Raw genomic sequence first — 19,348 nt, 5'->3', positions numbered from 1 at the left:
TTTGGGTGTATTTTATGGATTCTGAGCTGCTGATCACAAAAATAATCTCCTTAAAGTTTTCCATCCATGTTACATTTTTTAGATATAATCTATTTTTGTGATTTCCTGCAATATTTTAAGTCTACTAGTAAATTGGTCACAAAGCAAGCTGGTCAGTCCAAGCATGGCTGGGTATACACTCAGTGCAGATGTAATAGAAATGTTGCCTTAGGCCTGGGCATGCTTAATCAGGATTGATGCAGAAAGGGTCTAAAAACAGCTCACATTTACAGATTTGTGCATTGCATTGATATAGATTAAACACATGTTAATGCACATGTTCTTCAGGTAATAGAATAGTGAATAGTGAATGTACTTAACAACAGCATTTACTGTCTTCAGGAAGATTCAATACAGCCAGAAATGTCTTGTCAATGTTGCAACAGCTGTGATGCATTCTATCTGTGGTGAGTATATGCTTAAGGCTCAAAGACACAGCATGACTGCACTTACTAAGAAAGTCTATGAGCTCTACTTTGGTTGTAAAATTGGTGACCAGGACAAACTCTGAGCTTCTCACCTTTGTGCAGTCAACTTGAGAGTATGGCTCAGTTAATTTAATGTTTCTCCAACTTCCTATGTGATACAGAAAATCTGAAATTATCTTTGTGTTCGGTTTGAAGTTGTCTATCATAATCCCCTTTATTTTTTACAGGAAGCAAACCTTTTGAAAATAATTGTTATCCAGTGTCACTGATTTTCTGCCAGGCTCCTTGAAAATCCACAAACACCCCACTCCACTACCACCAGTGGCCTTCAGTAAACTTCCTGAGTTCTGTTGCCAGAGGACTGTGTTGATATATCCAGAGGGCAGAGATTACATGGGGCATCTTCAACTTCCAGTGCAACAGGATCCAAGCAGTGTAGATCTACTCCATCATTACACCAGCGGTCCACATAGCTCAGTTTCCCTGGTATACTCCTATAACCACAACTGTACATCTAAATACCTTTCTAACTCCAACTTTGCCAACAACATCACAGCAGTGAGCTAGGTATCAAATAATGCTGAAACAGAATACAGGAAAGAGATTGAAAGTCTAGTGGGATGATGCTTCTTTCTCAATGTCAATACGACAAAAGAGATGATAATTGACTTCAGAAAGAGGGTACAGGGTCTACGCCCCAGCCCATATTTATACTGCTGAATTTGATTGGGTAGATAGTTTCAAGTTTGTAATGAACTAACCTGGGAGATTTAACACTCTATAGCCCCTTTTCCACTGGCAGCCTATCCCAGGAATTAATTGGGAATTTACTGGGACGGGGTCCAGTGGAAAAGGAACACTGTCCAAATGCCGGTGCCAAATGACATCATTTCACGTCAGGGATTAACTGCCTCTACCCCTACTCATATCCCAAGCGTTTGCTGACGACCAGTTGATAAAACCAGAGGAAAAGGGACAGCAGAAAGTCACCCATTTCCAGTTAAAGCTAGAATACTCCGATCCCCAGGGATGAGTTGTGTTCAGTGGAAAAACAACTAGTGTCCCAGTTAAGGGAGGCCCAGAGGAAAAAGTACAAAGGGCTTCCTGTCTTGGGACATTGCCCAGCCAATAAACTGGGATGCCAGTGGAAAAGGGGTAATGCATCCACTTTTTTTGGAAGACTAAATAAGTCCAGCATGTACCCCTTGCTCTTCAACAAGGTGTGACATCGAAAGCTGGATGCATTATAGCTGTGGTCTCTGTAAGGAGTTTGTACGTTCTCCCTGTGCCTGCATGGGTTTCCTCTGGCTGCTCTAGCCCTTCAAAATGTACAGGGGTTGTAGATGAATTGGAGTATTTGGACAGCATGGGCCCATAGCCCGGCACCATACTGCACATCTAAATTAAGAGAAAATATTGGAAGAAGCTACAGAATGTTCTCTCCTTTCCATCGGAGCGAAGGCTTAAGAATATGAAAGCACATACCAACAGACTTAAAGACATATTTCTTCACTGCAGCCATCAGACTCCTGAATGAACCCCATAGCAGTGGCCTCATGCTGTCCTTGCTTGGTGCTAATTGATTCTCCTTTTCATTGTAAATTGTGTAAATTTACAATTCTGTAAATTGTACTCTTTATATAACTGTACACACAGCTAGAGATAGACATAAACTATTGATCTGCATAGGAATCCTAAGCAATATATTAGCTATTTTGTGACGAACATCAACCACTGCAACTCTGGTAGTTCCCTGAATGTCATGTTCCTCAGTAGGAACTCTCATCAACTATTGACCAAAAATGGAAATGCAGAGACAATGAAGGCAAAGAATTTTGTGGTGATTTTGATCTCAGCATGGAATAGCTTAGGTTAAACCCTTCTTGACACATATCCAAACTTAATTCCATGACAAAATAAGTAGATTTTTTTTTAAGCAGACCGGATGGTAATATTTAATTCTGTCTTCCCCTGATGGCTACAGATGTGCACTTTCCAGGAAGCATCAAAGGTGGGTCCGTGTTCTGGGCTAAACCCGGAGGATAGAATATCTAGCAAGCACTAGAGAACAAGACTTGATTCCATACCGCTGAAGATTTGCTTTGCGAGTCTCTTCTTCTTGAAATTCAGCAGCTTTGTTTGTCCCACAAATTTCACTCAGAGCCTACAAAAAGGAAAGAGGCATTTAAATCAACTGTGAGCCTTACTCTTTGTTTTGCACTGGGGAGAAGTGTTGATAATTGTTTAAAAATTGTTACCAACACATTCATGAAGATTTTGAATCCACATTATCAGTGTCAGCTGGATTTGTACACTCCCCTCTGCTTGTGAAACTGATGACCTGCAAAGCATTGAACAGGGAAAAAAGCCTTGCTTGGATTGGTGAAACTAAATGTACAATATGGTGCCAATTGAACTGTATATCATGAGTGGAGGGCACATTCCACATTTAGTGCTATACACCCAAGAAGGAACTTCTGAACAAATATTGTTCATGGTCATTAGGAAGCAAAGTTACACAGCCTCAGCATGCAAAGATGTTCCATCATCTACAAAACCTCAGTATATTTGGACTAGATTAGAGGTATATGTAATTTGTTTAGGTTGGGAACAGTTCATACTGAAAAGATCATTCAACATTTTACTTAATTATAGTGCACGTATTTTTGCAAAGCTCCCTGCAAGTCATTTTAATGTGCTTGAAAGAGGATTGAGTGGATTATAACAAATTAAAAGCTTCTACACTAGGTGTTAAGAGAGAAATAGAAACAGAAAAAAAAGGTTTAGGGAATTATTCCAGTGAGAGAGAATGAAATAGGCAGAAGCCATGGAATTGACACGAACACAGTGGGATATAAATGGAAGCAAAGAGATGGTAGGAACAGAATAAAAGGTAGTGGTGATGGGATTGAAAAAGTTGTCCAAAAGTAAAAGGGTGTCTCAGCTGCTATGAAGTGGAGTTCATGGCAGATGAACAGTCCTCCAAGGTGGTCCTTTGGGGGTTGAACCACAGCACAGGATTGAGGACACCAAGGCTGAACTTCATTGGGTTAAATATGAGAGGGAACAGGTTCAGCTGTCAGATTGAGCAGCTGATCCAAATAGTAACACACTAAATGTTTTGTGGTTCACTCATGACTCAATGCTTATTGACATTAATATTAAACAGGAGTGGCTGAAACATAGGAAAAATAGATCTAACTGTAGAATGTTAAACTTGAAATTTAACCAAAACAAATGACTATGATACTGGCAGGATACCCAGCGTCACCCGGGAAATAAAACATTCAGTTGTTGACTACATGGTTGAAACAAAATACCCAAAAATCTTCATGGTAATTCTGCATAAATATATTTTTTCAAACACAACATTTATATTCTTTGTAACAAAGATACACAAAGTTGACTTTTGTTCGCGCTGCTTGGAGTTTTGCTTGTTTTGTTGCCTGCTCATGGAATGCCTGGCGGCATCCGTGCTGAGGCGGCGGGCTTGGCATTGTTCCCGTTTCCTGCTGCCTGCTCCTTGTTGGTCTGGAGGCCTGAGCACTGAGGCAGGCCTGGTGTTGCTGTTCTGTTTCCTCCTGCTTGCCCCTTGCCCGTCTGGAGGCCTGAGCACTGAGCTGAGCACATCACTGTTGTTCTGTTTCCTGCTGCCTGCTCCTTGCATGACTGGAAGCACCAACAGTGAGATGAGACTGATGATCCTCTGCTGTCTCCTTTGTCTTACTCTACGGGCTTGTGAAGAGCTTCTGCCAAAGTTGCTTTGCTTTTTGAGCCCATATTGAACTGGGTTTGGCCTCTTGTTTTTATTCTGAATGTACATTGATGCACAGCAACTGTAACTAATTGAGGTGTCCCTGGTGCAAGTTCAAAAAAATTTTTTTAACCTTTTTAACTTCATATGAACTTTAAAGTTAAATTCAATGTGGTCATGACATTCTGCATCGAATGTTACCCCCTACTGAACCTCCTTGGACATTTCTAGAGTGCTCCATATTGATTTGCATGGAGAAAAGACAAACAGAAATACATGCACAAATATTTAATAGATAAAGACCTGGGCACTGAGGCAGGAAAAAGTTACATTGGAGAAAGGAATGTATTCAAAAGATCATTTTACATGATAAGAGATAGGTGGAAAAATTAAAAAAAAACATTTCAGTGCTCAATGCTATTATAGTACCAGCCACCCAGATTCAAATCTGCCACCGTTTGGGAGGAGTTCTTCCCACGTCTGCATGGATTCCCTCTGGGATTTCCAGTTTCTTGCATGATATAAAGACCTATAGGTTTGGTCAGATAGATATATTTGTGTGGTGTGGGCTCGTGAGCCAAAATGGGCCTGTTAGCAATGTCCCTTCACTCTCCTCGAGTTTTAGAGATGAACCAGCCTGGAGTAAGGTATTTTGCTGCAGTAAACACAGAGGCAGATGGTCACAGTTCCTGTTGAAACAATGATTAGGATGTAGCTCTGCAACACAGTTCACTGCTTCTGCAGCTCACTGGAGGCCACAGATATCACTGCCTAATGGATCCATCAGGATATTTCCAATAGATAGAACTGTCTTGTCTAGGTGCTCCGGTTTTCTCCCACCCTTCAAAACTTACTGGGGGTTGTAGGTTAATTGGGTGTAAATGGACAACACCAGCTCGTGGGCTGGAAAGGTCTATTATCGTGCTGCATGTCTAAATTTAATTTAAAAAAAATTAAAGGTAACAGTGAGAATTTTGGTTGTTGCAGGCAATTGGTTCAGAATTAACAATAGGTAAAGAGTGCATACAATAAGATGATAGGCCCAGGGTGGACCTCAGGCTGTTTCTCCATGATTTTTGCAAACTATGGATGTTATTGGGGGATTTGGATCCATATCAACTCAATGAGATCTTCCAAACAGTCTTGCTTAGAAGCTGATATTATGCACATAAACGAGGGATAGGTGAATAAGAGGGGCTGAACATCAGGTATCAGGAGCTTGGAATTTTGCTACAGAGTGAATTAAGAGCACACCTCACTGACTCCAGATCAAGATGCAAAAAGGAGGCATTTCAATGGCAGTTTCTGGTGATTACTACATACTTGTGGATCTGAACATTAGGTATCCGAACAATCAAGACACTGGGGCCTTCAGTTTGGCACCCAGTGAATTCTGGAACCGAGATTGTGGAGGTTGGGAGAAGGAAAATTGGGTGAGAGGATTTTGCACCATGTCCCTCACCAATATTGTGCCTAAAAGCTTGCAATACAGGTACCACCTGCCCTTCACAAATTTAATGTAACAAAGCAGAGATGCAGGCATTATTCCCGACCATTGCGAGGTATTACTATTGCTAAAGTCTGCAGACACTGGCTGAATTGTAAATACGGTGCTGGAGAAACGCAGCAGCTCAAACAGTGTACTTTATGTGGCAAAGGTAAAGAAGCATAACCAATGTTTTGGGCCTGAGCCCTTCATCAAGGTGTGGGAAAATGTTGGCAGGCGCCCAAACAAAATGGTGGGGGGGAGGGGTGTGTGGGGAGGACCATGGTCCTACAGGCAGGAGGTAAGAGGTGGATAGGGAAGGAGGGCACACCAGCAAGTGGGGGAGGGGGGATGGCTCTGTGAATGGAGCGGGAAGGGGGTGGAGAGCTGGAGGAAAGAAGACAAAGGGAAAGGAAAGGGAGGGAGAACGGAGAGTAGGCTAGCAGAAACCAGAGAAGTCGATGTTAATGCCACCTGGTTGGAGAGTGCCAGACGGAAAATCAAGCGTTAGTAAAAACACAATGCAGGAGAAACTCAGTGGGTCAAACAGTGTACTTTATATAGCAAAGATAAAGATACGTAACCAACATTTCAGTCTTGAGCCGTTCTTCAAGATATGGAAAAATGTCAGCAGGTATCCGAACAAAGTGGTAGGGGTGGAGAGCTTTTGTCTTATGGGGTCAGAGGGGGGAGGAGGAGGGTTGGGGAGGATGGAGAGGGGGTGGTTGGAGGTTGGGGGGGGGCGAAATCACTGAAGAGAAAGGGGAGATGAGAGAATTTGAGGGTTTTGGAAGATGGGGGTAGAGTAGGGAGAGGTGTGGGGGATCAGGAAGGGTTAGGGTGATTAGGGGGGTGGGGGTTGGTGAGCCCGTGGGATCCAGCAGCGAGATTGGGACTGTTGATCCTCCAATTTGCGGGTGGTCTTGGTGGGAGAGTACACAAGGCCATGGACAGACATGTCAGCAAGGGAGTAGGGCCCAGAATTGAAAAGGTTGGCCAATGGGAGGTCCCTGACACTGATGAGGACAGAGCGAAGCGATTTGCCAGTACGTGCCCAGTCCCTCCGATGTAGACAAGGTCACAAGTAGGAGGTGTTGCTACTAGTAGTTTGCAACACTGTACAATAACTTTGCTTTACATGTCCCAGGAACATGATGCACCCTCTCACAAATGCTGGAAATCGAGAGGGAATATCACTGGGCAAAAGGCTGCACTCGTGATAGGTGGTGCAGGATAAAAAAACATTTCATGTAATGTTTCCTCAAATTAATAATGAGCTGGCTGGTGAAAAGCTTAATCTTTGCCAGCCCAGCGTCTGCTTTGGCTACTGCTTATTCATGCAGAACCAGTCTTCGTGGTCAAAGTAGATCGCTGCATATTTATGAGAATAAACAATTCTCAGTTTGAATGCTGGTGTAATGATTAATGGCCTCATGAAAGAGCAGCATCATTAAGATGTTTTATTTACACTAAAATTGCCGAGATTTTATTTAATAAGCTGATAGATCACTCATTGCTCGCAATTAGTTAATTAATTCCAAAATCAAACTGTACAAACTTCAGCCACTTTGCTCTTGACATTTTTATGTACAAGGAGGTAGAAGGTGTTGTGGATACTGTAGAGCACACATGTCAAACTCTAGCCCGCGGGCCGATATAATTATATTTGGCCCGCAAGATCATTTCAAAAATGTATTAGAGGTGGCCCGCCCTGCAGCGAGAGCCGATGCTGTTTTTTGGTAATGTCACCCCCACTATCCTCCCCCTTCATTGCACATCCTTCCCCACCCCCCAACTATACCCTCCCCCTAAATCCACCCCCCTTAAAAGATGGCCAGAATATTCTCAAAAAGGAATCCAGAATGGTAAAGTTCCACAAACCTTCTGCTGGGAATCCTAACAACACCCGGGCATCAGACGCGGAGAGATCAAGAGTGTTGCAGGTTGACCGTGCAAACTTTGAGAACGGGGAAAACAAAATTGTAACAAGAGAAGTCTGTCGATGTCATCAGCCGGCAAGCCAGTTGGAAGGCTCCCCGCACAACCAGTCACTACTCCCACCTGTCAAGCGGTGCGGCGGATTGGCGAGCACCTGTGATTTCCTGTCAGCGCGACGGACATGGCAGGCTGCGCACGGCCCCCGCTGTTCCACAAAGGCTGATCGGCAGCGCGCTGGGACTGAGTGGGTGGGTAAGCAGGGGTGGGCAGAGGGTGTAGGTGAGGAGTAATGGGCAGGGGAAGTTATGGTGGTGCGAGGGGCAGTTAGAGGGAGGGATGAGTAGAAGGAGGGGTGGATAGGGAAGAGGTAAAAGAGGAGGGGCAGGGTGAGTAGGAGAGGGGTGATTAGAGGGTGAGAGACGGGTAGAGGGAGGAACAGGTTGAGGGGAGAGGCAGTAGAGGGGCGTGTATAGGATGGGGTGGGTAGAGGCAGAGCGAGTGGAGTGAGGGGTGAGTAGAGGTTGGGTAAAGGACTGGTCAGGTAGAGAGATGGTGGGTCGAGGGCGAATAGAGGCCTAGAGCCTGAGGAGTGAGCAGGAAATGCTGAGTCCTGATGCAGGCCAAAATGGACACAGCCTGTGAATGCTGACTACATCTCCACAGGGACCAAATATGTTTCCCTCAGGTCAAGCAAAGGGTGAACTTGAGCTACCTACTCCTGACCTGTAACATTATCCTCCTAAAGTTATATCCTAAAGTTTAACATTACATATGTTGAAAGAAGAGAAAACCTGCAGATGTTGTTGAAAATTTTCAATAAATATTTAGTTTGGCCCTCGACTTAGTCCAAGTTTTTAATTTTGGCCCTCCGTGAATTTGAGTTTGACACCCCTGGTGTAGAGGATTGTCGTAGGTTAAAATTGGATTTGGAAAGGATGCAGAATTGGGTTGGAGATGTGGTAGATGGAGATCAATCTGGAAATTTGTGGTGATGCACTTTGCTAGGCCGAATTTGAAGACAAAGTATGTGGTAACGGCAGAATGGCATTTCAAAGATACATGATTGCAAGAAAAATAGAAGGTTATGGTCTGTGAGGTTGGGAAGGGTTAGACTGATGAAGGAATAGGTTGGCACTACATTGTGGGCCGAAGGGCTCATAATGTGTTGAACTGTTCTAAGTTCTTTGTTACAATGGAGAACACACGGGGCTGAATCACATTGAGGCCACAATGTGCAACAGGTAGTACTGAGCTCAGGGGCTGGATAGTCTTTTATGTGGCCTCATCCTAGATATGAATGGCATAAAATGGTGACACTGGCCCTGAAGGTAAAGTTCAGGTTAGGATTTTTAGTTTGTTTTCTCCGTTTACACTTTTAATTAATTTACAATTGTTTAATGCATATGAATTATTTTAAATATAATTTTTTTAATACAGTACAACTCTGATTTATATAAAATGGTGGGCTATGTCGAATAAATGATTTTTTTGGATAACTGGTCACTTTTTTAAAAACAACCCAGTAGCAACAAGAAATCACTTGTATCAACGTTTAAACAACAACAAACAACAAGGGAAGGCTTTATAAGCATTAAAATAATGTTTAATTCTCAACAAATAAATGCTGGCCACAACGCCGCCAACAATCACCAAGACCCCCCAACTGCCGCTGCCAATCTCCAACACGTTTCCAGCGCTGCCGCTGATCCCCATGGAGGCTTCTCGGGCCAGTGGAACAGTCATTGGTGAGTGGGCGGGCTCCTACCTCCCTGATCACCGGAGCTCCCTACGCCCGAGTCTCGACTCTGAATCTTCCCCTTGACCTACCGCACGCGCACATCGGGGGAGTCCAGTGTGCCTGTGCGGTAGGAGGCCAAGGGGAGGGTTTGGAGTTGACATCGGGAGCTCTGGTGTGCCGAGGAGGGAGGGAAGGGGAGGGGAGTGAACACCAATGACCCTAAGGTCCTGCTGCTGCCGGGAGGCCGCTCTCCTTGATGACCACTTGCGGCTGGGAGACAGTGGCATGCAGTTTGAGAGGGAGAGTTGGAGAGAAAAGTCAATGGGGGAGGGTAAAGAAGAAATGGAAAGAGAGAAGGGAGGGAGTTATCTGAAAGAAGGACAATCATTGTTCTCATTTCATGTCAAGTGAATTTGTTTTCAATCTATGAGGTCAGTCCAGCTCCGAAAAAATTTTGGATAAAGGAGAATTTTTGATTTGTTTCGGATATTCTCATTTATCCGAAAATAAAGAAAAATTTCAGATAAATGAGGATTTCAGAGAATCCAATTTCAGATAATTGGAGTTGTACTATAATTAACATAAATTCTAGTAATTTAAATCAATTAAATTGTTCATAAGTGTCCGATATTCAGAAATTTGTGAAAACAATTCCTTTGCCTGGATAGAGTTGACATAGACCAGTAGGTTGGGGCTGGCCCAGGGGCTCAGATTCAACCACTTAAGTGCCATTTGTGACCCAGTTGCTGCTTGAGGCCCAATTATCACTTTGATTCAGATTTATTATTATCATTTGTACTAAGCTGCAGTGCAAAACTTCAAAGGCCAGTAAAGAGTTGTCATGCTTGGTACTAATTAGCCAGAAAAAGAGGAAAGAAAATTAAAGCCCTTTCCGAGACAGTGAGGAGTAGTGAAATCAGACCATAATCCGATGTAGCCCCTTCAACTCCTGTTCCCTTAAACGCAGTTACAAGTAAGCGGTGCCTGTACTTCTTCCCACATGGTGTCCAGTGGTGAACTCCTGATATTGGTTCCCTGAAACTGCTGGTACCTGACAGAGGTGATCGGCCTCTGATCCTGCCCTTGCTAGGCCAAGTTCACTCTGAGCTCCACAATACCCAGGTGGGCTAACAGAAGATACATTAGCAGCTTTCCTTCGGCTTGGCCCTGGCTGACCTGGTCCATAGCTATTGGTCAATTCTCTTCCTTAGATATCTGTGACCTGCTCGCCATGATCTGCCACCTTGAAATAACTGGTGGCCCAGTTGTCACTTCTGGCTCTATGCAAGAGCAGTTGTGGGATTAACGGCCAGTCCATGTTTTATGGAGGTTCCCTGGGCACTTCAAAGCTGTGTTCGTTAGCCAGGCACTTTGGATGGTTACCAATGCACATACTGAGCATTGAATACCGTTCCCTTCCTTTCTAACCTTCCCACCACCACTCCACCACAATCTCAACTAATTGCCGGTACAATAGGTGGAACAGTCATCCTACAATCTCCCAGTGGTGCATGGATTGTGCTTATTTTGTTGTGAATTCATTAAAAAAAAGAGTCTGTAATCTATCGGGCCTAAACTGGCAGTCGTGTAGGTGACGATTTGCTTTAACTTCAAGGGCATCAAGATAGAAGAAATGATTATTAAAAATAGCCTTATCATTTCTTTCCTGTCAGTGAAAGGAGCAAAGTTCTTCCATTCTACTTTGGAAAGAACAGCTAAACTGATTGAAAGTGAGATCATGTTTTCAGCAGATTCAATTCAACTTTTCAAGTGTGTGTAAGCAGTTCCCTAATGCAAGGTCTCACTATAATAACAAACACATCATAAGCCAAGTAAAATGAAAGTAATTTCACTGAGAGATTCGTGCAAATGATATAAAATCCCTGTGAAGAAAACGGTGCAGTTAGCAAAGCCAATATGCAGCAATTTTTATTGAGGAAGATTCTGATATATTGTCCTTGCAGTTAAGACTAACCTCATCAATGCAGATGGCAATTCTTTCCCTCTCATTTTCCATGTTGCAAGGCTGATGGACCTTGGCATTAGCCACCGAGTCAAGTGACAAGGTGTCAAGGAACAACTTTGGAGGAGCGTGAAACTTGTCACCTTCCTTCAGAGTAAAGGAAGACTGCTCTCTGCACTGCTGCAGCTCAGATTCCCAGAAAGACCTCCGGCTTTGTAGGCGACAATTGTGGATGCTCTCTCGCATTGGGCATTGCTCCAAGGCTTCGAGTGCTGGCTCCTGCTGGTTAATGAAATGGTCTTCCCCTCTTCGAGGCTTGGAGTCCACCCGAAGCTGTAGCATGAACACAAGAGGGTCGTTGAAGATAAAGTACTTTGGGATATTGTGAGGTTATGACAAGCGGTATATACATGCAAGCTTTTATAATTTAGTTACTGAGCTATCAGGGTCATTTTGATTTATAATCTTGGACATTCTCATGACAATGTTATTGCTTCAACTTGTGGAATAGAGCTGTACAGGAACTCCCCGATATACATCCGTGTTCCGTTCTGGATGACCGGTCATATCTCGGAATGAATATACGTCGGAATTGCGTACTTACGATGTTAGTCGGCATCCTGGGGTCTGTAGGCTGGGTGCGGCCATGTTGGTTCCTGTGCGCGAGTGGAGTTCGGTTGTCATATGCGCGAGAGTTAAGCGCCCTAACAATATTGAATTTGCACCCTTAACTTTTGTATGTGCGCCAACCAATCTCCAATACGTGAACCCACTGCGCATGCACTAACCGAAGACTCGCACATGCGCATAGGAATCAAGATGGCCGGGCCCGGCCTACGGACCCGGGGATGCTGTCTAACAAAGTAAGTACACACATTTTCGCTCTTATATCCTATATCCCTGCTATAGTTATCAGATACAACATACAGCATAAATTTCTTATACATATTTTAAAAAATTCAGTCGTATGTGCGAATAGACATAAATCGCATAGGTCACAAGTCAGGGATTACCTGCATATTCTTCCAGGTAATCGCACAAATCACTGCAACTTTTTATTGATTTTTAATATTTAGAGGATGCATCTGATGCATATGAGGGGTTTGATTCAATCCAATCAAGGAGTTAGCAAAAAATAAACAACAAATGCATTTTGGGATACCTTTGCTTAATTTTGGTAGCCCACATGAAACAGAAGAGCAGAAGAATAGGCCGTGCTTGACCAAGATCATCCTTGTCAACTGTGATGTCAGTTTAAATTAATTCCATTGATCTGTACATGGTCCATATCCCTCTATCCCTCATGTGCCTGTCAAAATGCCTCTTAAATGTTACTATCAGATCTGCTTTCCTCACTTCCCTTGGCAGCACGTTACAAGGACTTGCTACCCAGTTTAAAAAAAAACCTGCCTTTCAAATCCCGTTGAAACTTTTCCCCTCTCACCTTAAACCTATATCCTTGAGTGTTTGACATTTCCTCTTTGGGAAAGACTCCATCAACCCAATCCATGTCTTGTGATGTCGCACATAATTGCAGCAGCGAACTGACCCCGCTCGTGACACGAGGTCAGTGGGGCAGCCACGGAAAAGATGGCGTCGTGGGTCCTTCTCTTCAGGTGCAGACCGGAAGTGCAGGTACACGCTTACGTCAGCGTGACGCAAGTTCTGGTACGTGAGGGGTGGGCTCAGAGCGGCCTTAAAGTTTTCCTCTCCCTTTAGGTAATACTCTCTAATCCACAAAACATCCTTGTGAACTCCTTTGGTTCAGTCTCCACATTATTTCTGTAACATGGTGACCAGACTGCACATAATATTCCAAATGTTACCTAACCAAAGTTTTTATTCAGCTACAAAATGATTAACCAACTTTTATATTCAATGCCCCAACTAGAAACATAGGCCATTTGGCATCTCTAATCTGTGCTGACCATTATTCAGCTAGTTCCAATGACCTGCTCCCATTCCATAATCCTCCAGTCCTCTCCCATTCATGTATCTATCCAATTTAATCTTAAAACAAGATCAAGCTCACATTCATGTCAGATGGCACCTCGTTCCACACTCCCACCACTCTCTGAGTGGAGAACTTCTCCCTAAACCTTTCCCCTTTCATCTTAAAGCCATGACCTCTCATACTTATCTCCCCCAATCCAAATGGAAAAAGCCTACTCACATGCACTCTATACCTCTCTTAATCTTGTAAACCTCTATCAAATCTCCCCTTGTTCTTTTTCGTTCCAAGGAATAAAGTCCTAACCTGTTTAATCTTTTCCTGTAACTCAACTCCTGAGGACCTGGCAACATCTCAGTAAATCTTCTTTGCACTCTTTCAATCTTACTGATATCCTTCCTGTAGTTAGGTGACCAGAATTGCACACAATAGTCCAAATTGACCTCACCAATGTCTTAAACAACCTCAACATAACATCCCAACTCTGATACTCAATACTTTGATTTATAAAGGCTAAGGTGCCAAAAGCTTTCTTTACAACCCTGTCCACCTGAGATGCCACTTTCAGGAAACAATGTATCTGCATTCCCAGATCTCTAATAGAAGCAAGTATGTCATTGTAGTGGCCGTGTAGGGGGCCGAGCAGGCACACAGCATGGCAATGCGAACTGTTGCCAGCGCGGTTCTGCGGGCTTGCGGAACCCTAATGCGAACGTCTGCCTATAAACCAGGACCACATGCAAGAGATACGGAGTGCCGAGGAACGGCACATTGAGCTGATGAATCTCCTGCCTGAAGGCGCGGGACACTTACAAGGCTAGATTTAAACCTGCCAGTCCCGTGGATTGGCAGCAATCTCATAGTGACGTCCCACCTTGTCCCGTAGAACCAGGGACACTTAGTATATAAAAGAAGCCTGTAAACCGTGAATAAATCAGTCTTCAGTTGATTAGTCTGATGTGTGTTTTTGTATTACTTCAGTAGCTCTACCTTAGTAGTCACTACAATTGGTGACCCCGACTGCAAGGTTCAGCCAAAGCCTGAGTCTACAGTCATAATGGGCACAGCTACAGCAGCAGCGGCAACTGCCGCCACGGTGGCGGTTAATGCAGTTGGTCTTCATTTGCCTCCTTTCTGGACCCATCAACCTCGGGTTTGGCCTATTCAGGCTGAAACCCAGTTTCATCTTCGGGGCATAATGGCGGAGGATACAAGGTTCTGGCATGTTGTAGGTGCATTGGCGCCGCTACCGCATCTTGAGTGAGCAAATTTATTGCCAATCCCCCGGTGGAAAACCAGTACACCAGATTCCGCCAGTTTCTCCTGGATACACTGGAATTGACAAGGCATGAGCGCGGCATGCGGCTTTTGAATATGGAAGGCCTGGGTGAACGGAATCCATCAGACAATGAATGTTTGCATTGGCGGATGGTCATTCTCATTGCCTGCTCTTTGAAACTCTATTCCTATTAAAACTCCCAGCTCATGTTGCCATACCCATCACTGGCATGGATTTCCGCCATCCCCATGACATAGCACGGGAGGCTGACAGGCTCTATCATTCTCCTAGACAAGAGTCTGCTCAAATACAGCCTGTTTTGGCAACAAATACATCTCCGGCGTCCTACGAGCCTCCTGTATCTGCAGTTCAATCAAAGAACGTGCTAACGATCGCCGAGATTGGTGTTTTTACCATTGCCATTGGAGAAAAAATGCCCATAAATGTGTCCAGCCTTGTACCTATTACTGGAAAAAGGTGGGAAACAAAAAGAGCTGGCTGCCAGTAGTGGCCTCGGCAGCTGACGTAAATACTGGCCTATTGTATCTTCAAGACAACACGGGTAAGTTCAAGTTTCTTGTAGACACAGGTGCTGAGGTCAGTCTATTCCCGCCTACCTATTTTGAAAGAACGCATAAACAACAATACCTGGCTCTTTGAGCAGCAAATGGGACTACCATTCCCAGCTTTGGCACGAGATGGATCTCAATTGGAATAGGAGGGACCACATTCCATTGGAATTGCGTCTTAGGTCCTGGTGCTCAGCCAAATTTGGGTGTGGACTTTTTCCAATCCCATGACTTACTGGTGGACGTGAAACAGAAGAAACTGGTTCATGCCACCACTTTTCAGACATACCTGCTGGCCTGCAGCAAAGGGAGTGTTTCCCAGCTCAGAGTACATACGCTGCACAAGGATGCCTTTGTTGCCTTGCTCAACGAATTTCCCCGTATTTTCACTCCTAATTCCAATGCCTCAAAAACAGCCCATGGTATGTCTCATTACATAGACACTTCAGGCCCATTAATTCATGCCAGAGCTTGTGGTCTTCCACCAGGCAAAGGCAGAGTTTACGGCAATGGAGGAGTTGGGTACCATTCGATGCTCCAACAGACCTTGGGCATCTCCATTACACATGGTATCCAAGAAAACAGGTGGATGGAGACCCTGCAGACTTAACAATGTTACAACACCCAATTCCTCATATACAGGATTTCGCTGCCCATCTACACCATTGCCACATTTTTTCCAAGGTTGATCTGGTCAAAGGATATCATCAGATACCTATCCATAAGGATGATATCCCTAAAACATCAATTATTACCCCTTTTGGGCTTTTTGAATTTCTTAGAATGCCATTTGGATTGAAAAACGCTGCTCAAACCTTCCAGCAGCTGATGGATGCTTTAGGCAGGGATTCGGAGTTTGCATACATTTACTTGGATGACATCCTCGTAGCCAGTCAAACTGAACAGGATATCGACTTGCATTTGCGCCGCCTTTTTCAATGGCTAGAGGAATTTGGCCTTACCATCAACCCTGACAAATGTCAATTTGGCAGATACACCATCGACTTCCTAGGACACAAGATCACGGCCGACAGTATATTTCACTTATCCAGCAAGGTACACGCACTCCATGTTTTTTCCAAACCTACCACGGTTAAGGGACGCAGAAATTTCCGGGCCTGATAAACTTCTATCATTGGTTTATTCCTGCAGCTGCTCACATTCTTCGGCCACTGTTTCAGATCGTCTCCACCAAGCACAGGGACGTGACCTGGACATCAGAGGCGGAGGTTGCATTTACGGCCGCCGAAGAGGCATTGGCCAAAGCAGAAATGCTCGCCCATCCCAATCCTGAGGCTGCCTTGGGACTTAGCACTGATGCCTCGAGTACGGCTGTGGGTGTGGTTCTCGAGCAGTACGTCAATGGCCATTATCAACCCCTCACTTTCTTCAGCAGGCATTTAACGTGCTAGGGAGTTCATCGTCAAATGGATCGCTAAATTTTGTGTCTCAATGCACATAATGTCAGACCACGAAGCCCAATTCACCTCTGCATTATGGTCTGCCTTTGCGTGCTTTTGTGGCTCACACCTGCACCACACTACGGCATACCATCCACAGTCCAACGGCCTTGTGGAACGTGTCCACCGGCAACTAAACTCCACGCTTAAGCCCCGACTCACCAGTCCCAATTGGGTCAATGAGTTGCCATGGGTTCTGCTGGGAGTGCGCACGGCCCCAAAGGAAGATTTGTCTGCATCATCAACAGAGATGGTTTATGGCACGGTACTTACAGTTCCAGGGGACCTGAATCTCCTTCAGCAACTTTGACACAGAATCACTAGCAGGAAACCTGTTCCTACCAGTTGGCATGGAAGCCCTAAACAACATGTGCCCCCACAGCTCCTCGACACTGATTTTGTTTTTGTACCCAGACAGGTCCCAGGAGCGCCATTACAACGACCATATGAGGGCCCTTTCTGCGTGATTAAGAGAGATGGAGTTGTGTTTACTTTGGACATTGTGGGACATTCACAGCTGTTTCACGTAGACAGACTCAAGCCAGTCCATGTGGATCCCACTGCACCCATTCAAGGCCCCCAACCCAGATGGCTTGGGCGTCCTCCTAAGGCACACGCAACTGGTGTTTTAATTTCCGGTGACAATTCTGGGGGGGGGGGAGTGATGTAGTGGCCGTGCAGCATGCGCACAGTGCGGCAATGCGAACTGTCGCCGGCGCGGTTCTGCGGCTGTGCAGAACCATAATGAGGACATTTGCCTACTCACCAGGACCACATGCAAGAGATACCGAGTGCCGAGGAATGGCAGTTTGAGCTAATGAGACTCCTGAAGGAAGGCGCGGGACATTCAAAAGATTTAAACCTGCCCGTCCCATGGATCGGCAGCAATCTCATAGTGACGTCCCACCTTGTCTCGTGGAGCCCAGGACAAGCAGTCTATAAAAGAAGCCTGTAAACCCTGAATAAATCAGTCTTCAGTTGACTAGTCTGGTGTGTGTTTTTGTATTACTTCAGTAGCTCTACCGTAGTAGCCGCTATACCATATGCTTTGTTTTCAACCCTATTTATTTGTGATGCCACTTTCAGGGATACGTGGACTTGCACCCAAAATCATTTTTTACATTTATGCTTCCAAGGGTCTTGCCAATTACTGAGTACTTTCCTCTTATATCTGACCTTGCAAAGAGCATTTCTATAGCCATTTTTCCAACTGATATTTATTCTGCTGTATCCTTTGATCTCATTCACTATCCACAAATCTGCCAATTTTCATATCATCTGCAAACTTACTCATCAGCCCCTGTACGTTTCCGTTCAAATAATTTGCATATCACAAACAATGGAGGTCCCAGCACTGATCCCTGCTAAACACGACTGGTGACAGACCTCCAGTCAGAATAACAGCCTTGCCATTTGGTATTTTCTGCAACAGCTCTCTAAACACCAAAATCCTGCTAATTCTGTTGCCAAGTTCATCCATTGGTTTCTGCGTTAGAGTCATGGAAGGAATTGTTAGTTTGCATATTCAGTTCCTTGAGGGAGCAACAATCCTCAAAATATATCGGTGCAAACTCTCATCACAGCGAACAATACAAATCTAATATACTCGAATGAACCTACTGTCACCATGGGAACCCAGGAGTCAGCCCTGTGCAGTCAACATATTGGTTTCACTTGAATGGCATGGCTTGGATAAACAACACCAAGTGAGCATGGTTTTTTTAAGGACTCCTACTTGGGCTTTTTTTTACCAAGTGAGCATGGTTGAAGTATTCTGGTACAGAATACACAATCATCTTATCAGAAGGACTGGTGTTTGTTCAAAGTTGGTTATGCAGTCACTGTGCACAGTAGGAACATTTTCACAATGGTTTAAATGCAAATACTGTACCTATCAGCTTACTGTGTCAAAGCGAGGATGATGTCACTTCAACAATCTCAACAGCAAGGGAAATGTGTAACAAAAGGTTCCACTTGGCCCACCTTGCTCATTCCTATTTATGTCTAGCTTCATCTGCTGTGCCAACAAACTCCATCCTTAATCTTCTGCTTACACTATTGTTCCTGTCCGTCTCTCCTGCCTTTTTCCGTGACAGCCACCTACTTAGAGAGCTCTATAATTTTGACAATATTTTTTAGATGCATAGATGCTTTCCTGGATCTTTTCTTCTCCCTCTAAGGCAATGGTTCTCAACCTTTTTGATCCACTCACATACCTCCTTAAGTAAACCCTGACAAACCACAGTGCATCTTATCCTTGCACTCAATGTTACCAAAGCTAAGGAGCTGATTGTTGACTTCAGGAAAGGAAAGCCAGAGGTTTACAATCCAGTGAGCATTGGGGGATCAGAGGCGGAGAGGGTGAGCAAATTTAGGTTCTTGGGAGGACATCCAAACCTCAGATGATCTTTCCTGAACCCAACACACCAATAGCATCGTGAATAAAGCGCATCAGTGCCTCTACTTCCCTCAGGAATTTGCAGAGGTTTGGTATTACACATAAACCCTGGCAAATTTCTCCAGAGGTGAGGTGAAAAGTGTGCTGACTGGCTGCATCACAGTCTGATATGAACACCAATACCCGTGAGTGTGAAGCACTCCAAAAGGTAGTGGACACAGCCCAGGACATCTCAGACAAAACCCTTGACACCATTGAGTACATCCACAGGGAACGCTGCCATCAGAAAACAGCAGCGATCATCAAAGATCCTCACCACCCAGCACACGCTCTGTTCTCGCTGTT

The 19,348-nt window shown here is 44.5% G+C and overlaps 1 protein-coding gene across 2 annotated transcripts in view; it reads right to left on the bottom strand.

Moving 5' to 3' along the window:
* The window catches only part of LOC138755781 (microtubule cross-linking factor 1), a 238,847-nt gene that overhangs the window by 43,117 nt on the left and 176,382 nt on the right, over window positions 1-19,348 (bottom strand). For both annotated transcript variants that reach the window (XM_069922383.1, XM_069922384.1), the window contains 2 exons: window positions 11,359-11,679; window positions 2,555-2,631 (listed from right to left, as the gene is read on the bottom strand). In XM_069922383.1, coding sequence (XP_069778484.1) covers window positions 2,555-2,631; window positions 11,359-11,679 — 398 coding nt within the window. The remainder of the gene's footprint in view (window positions 1-2,554; window positions 2,632-11,358; window positions 11,680-19,348) is intronic.

The sequence above is a fragment of the Narcine bancroftii genome, chromosome 2 (genome assembly GCF_036971445.1).
Source record: "Narcine bancroftii isolate sNarBan1 chromosome 2, sNarBan1.hap1, whole genome shotgun sequence".
Lineage (NCBI taxonomy): Eukaryota > Metazoa > Chordata > Chondrichthyes > Torpediniformes > Narcinidae > Narcine > Narcine bancroftii.
Note: the sequence above shows the minus strand (reverse complement) of the source record. Positions and strands in the feature narration are given on the sequence as shown.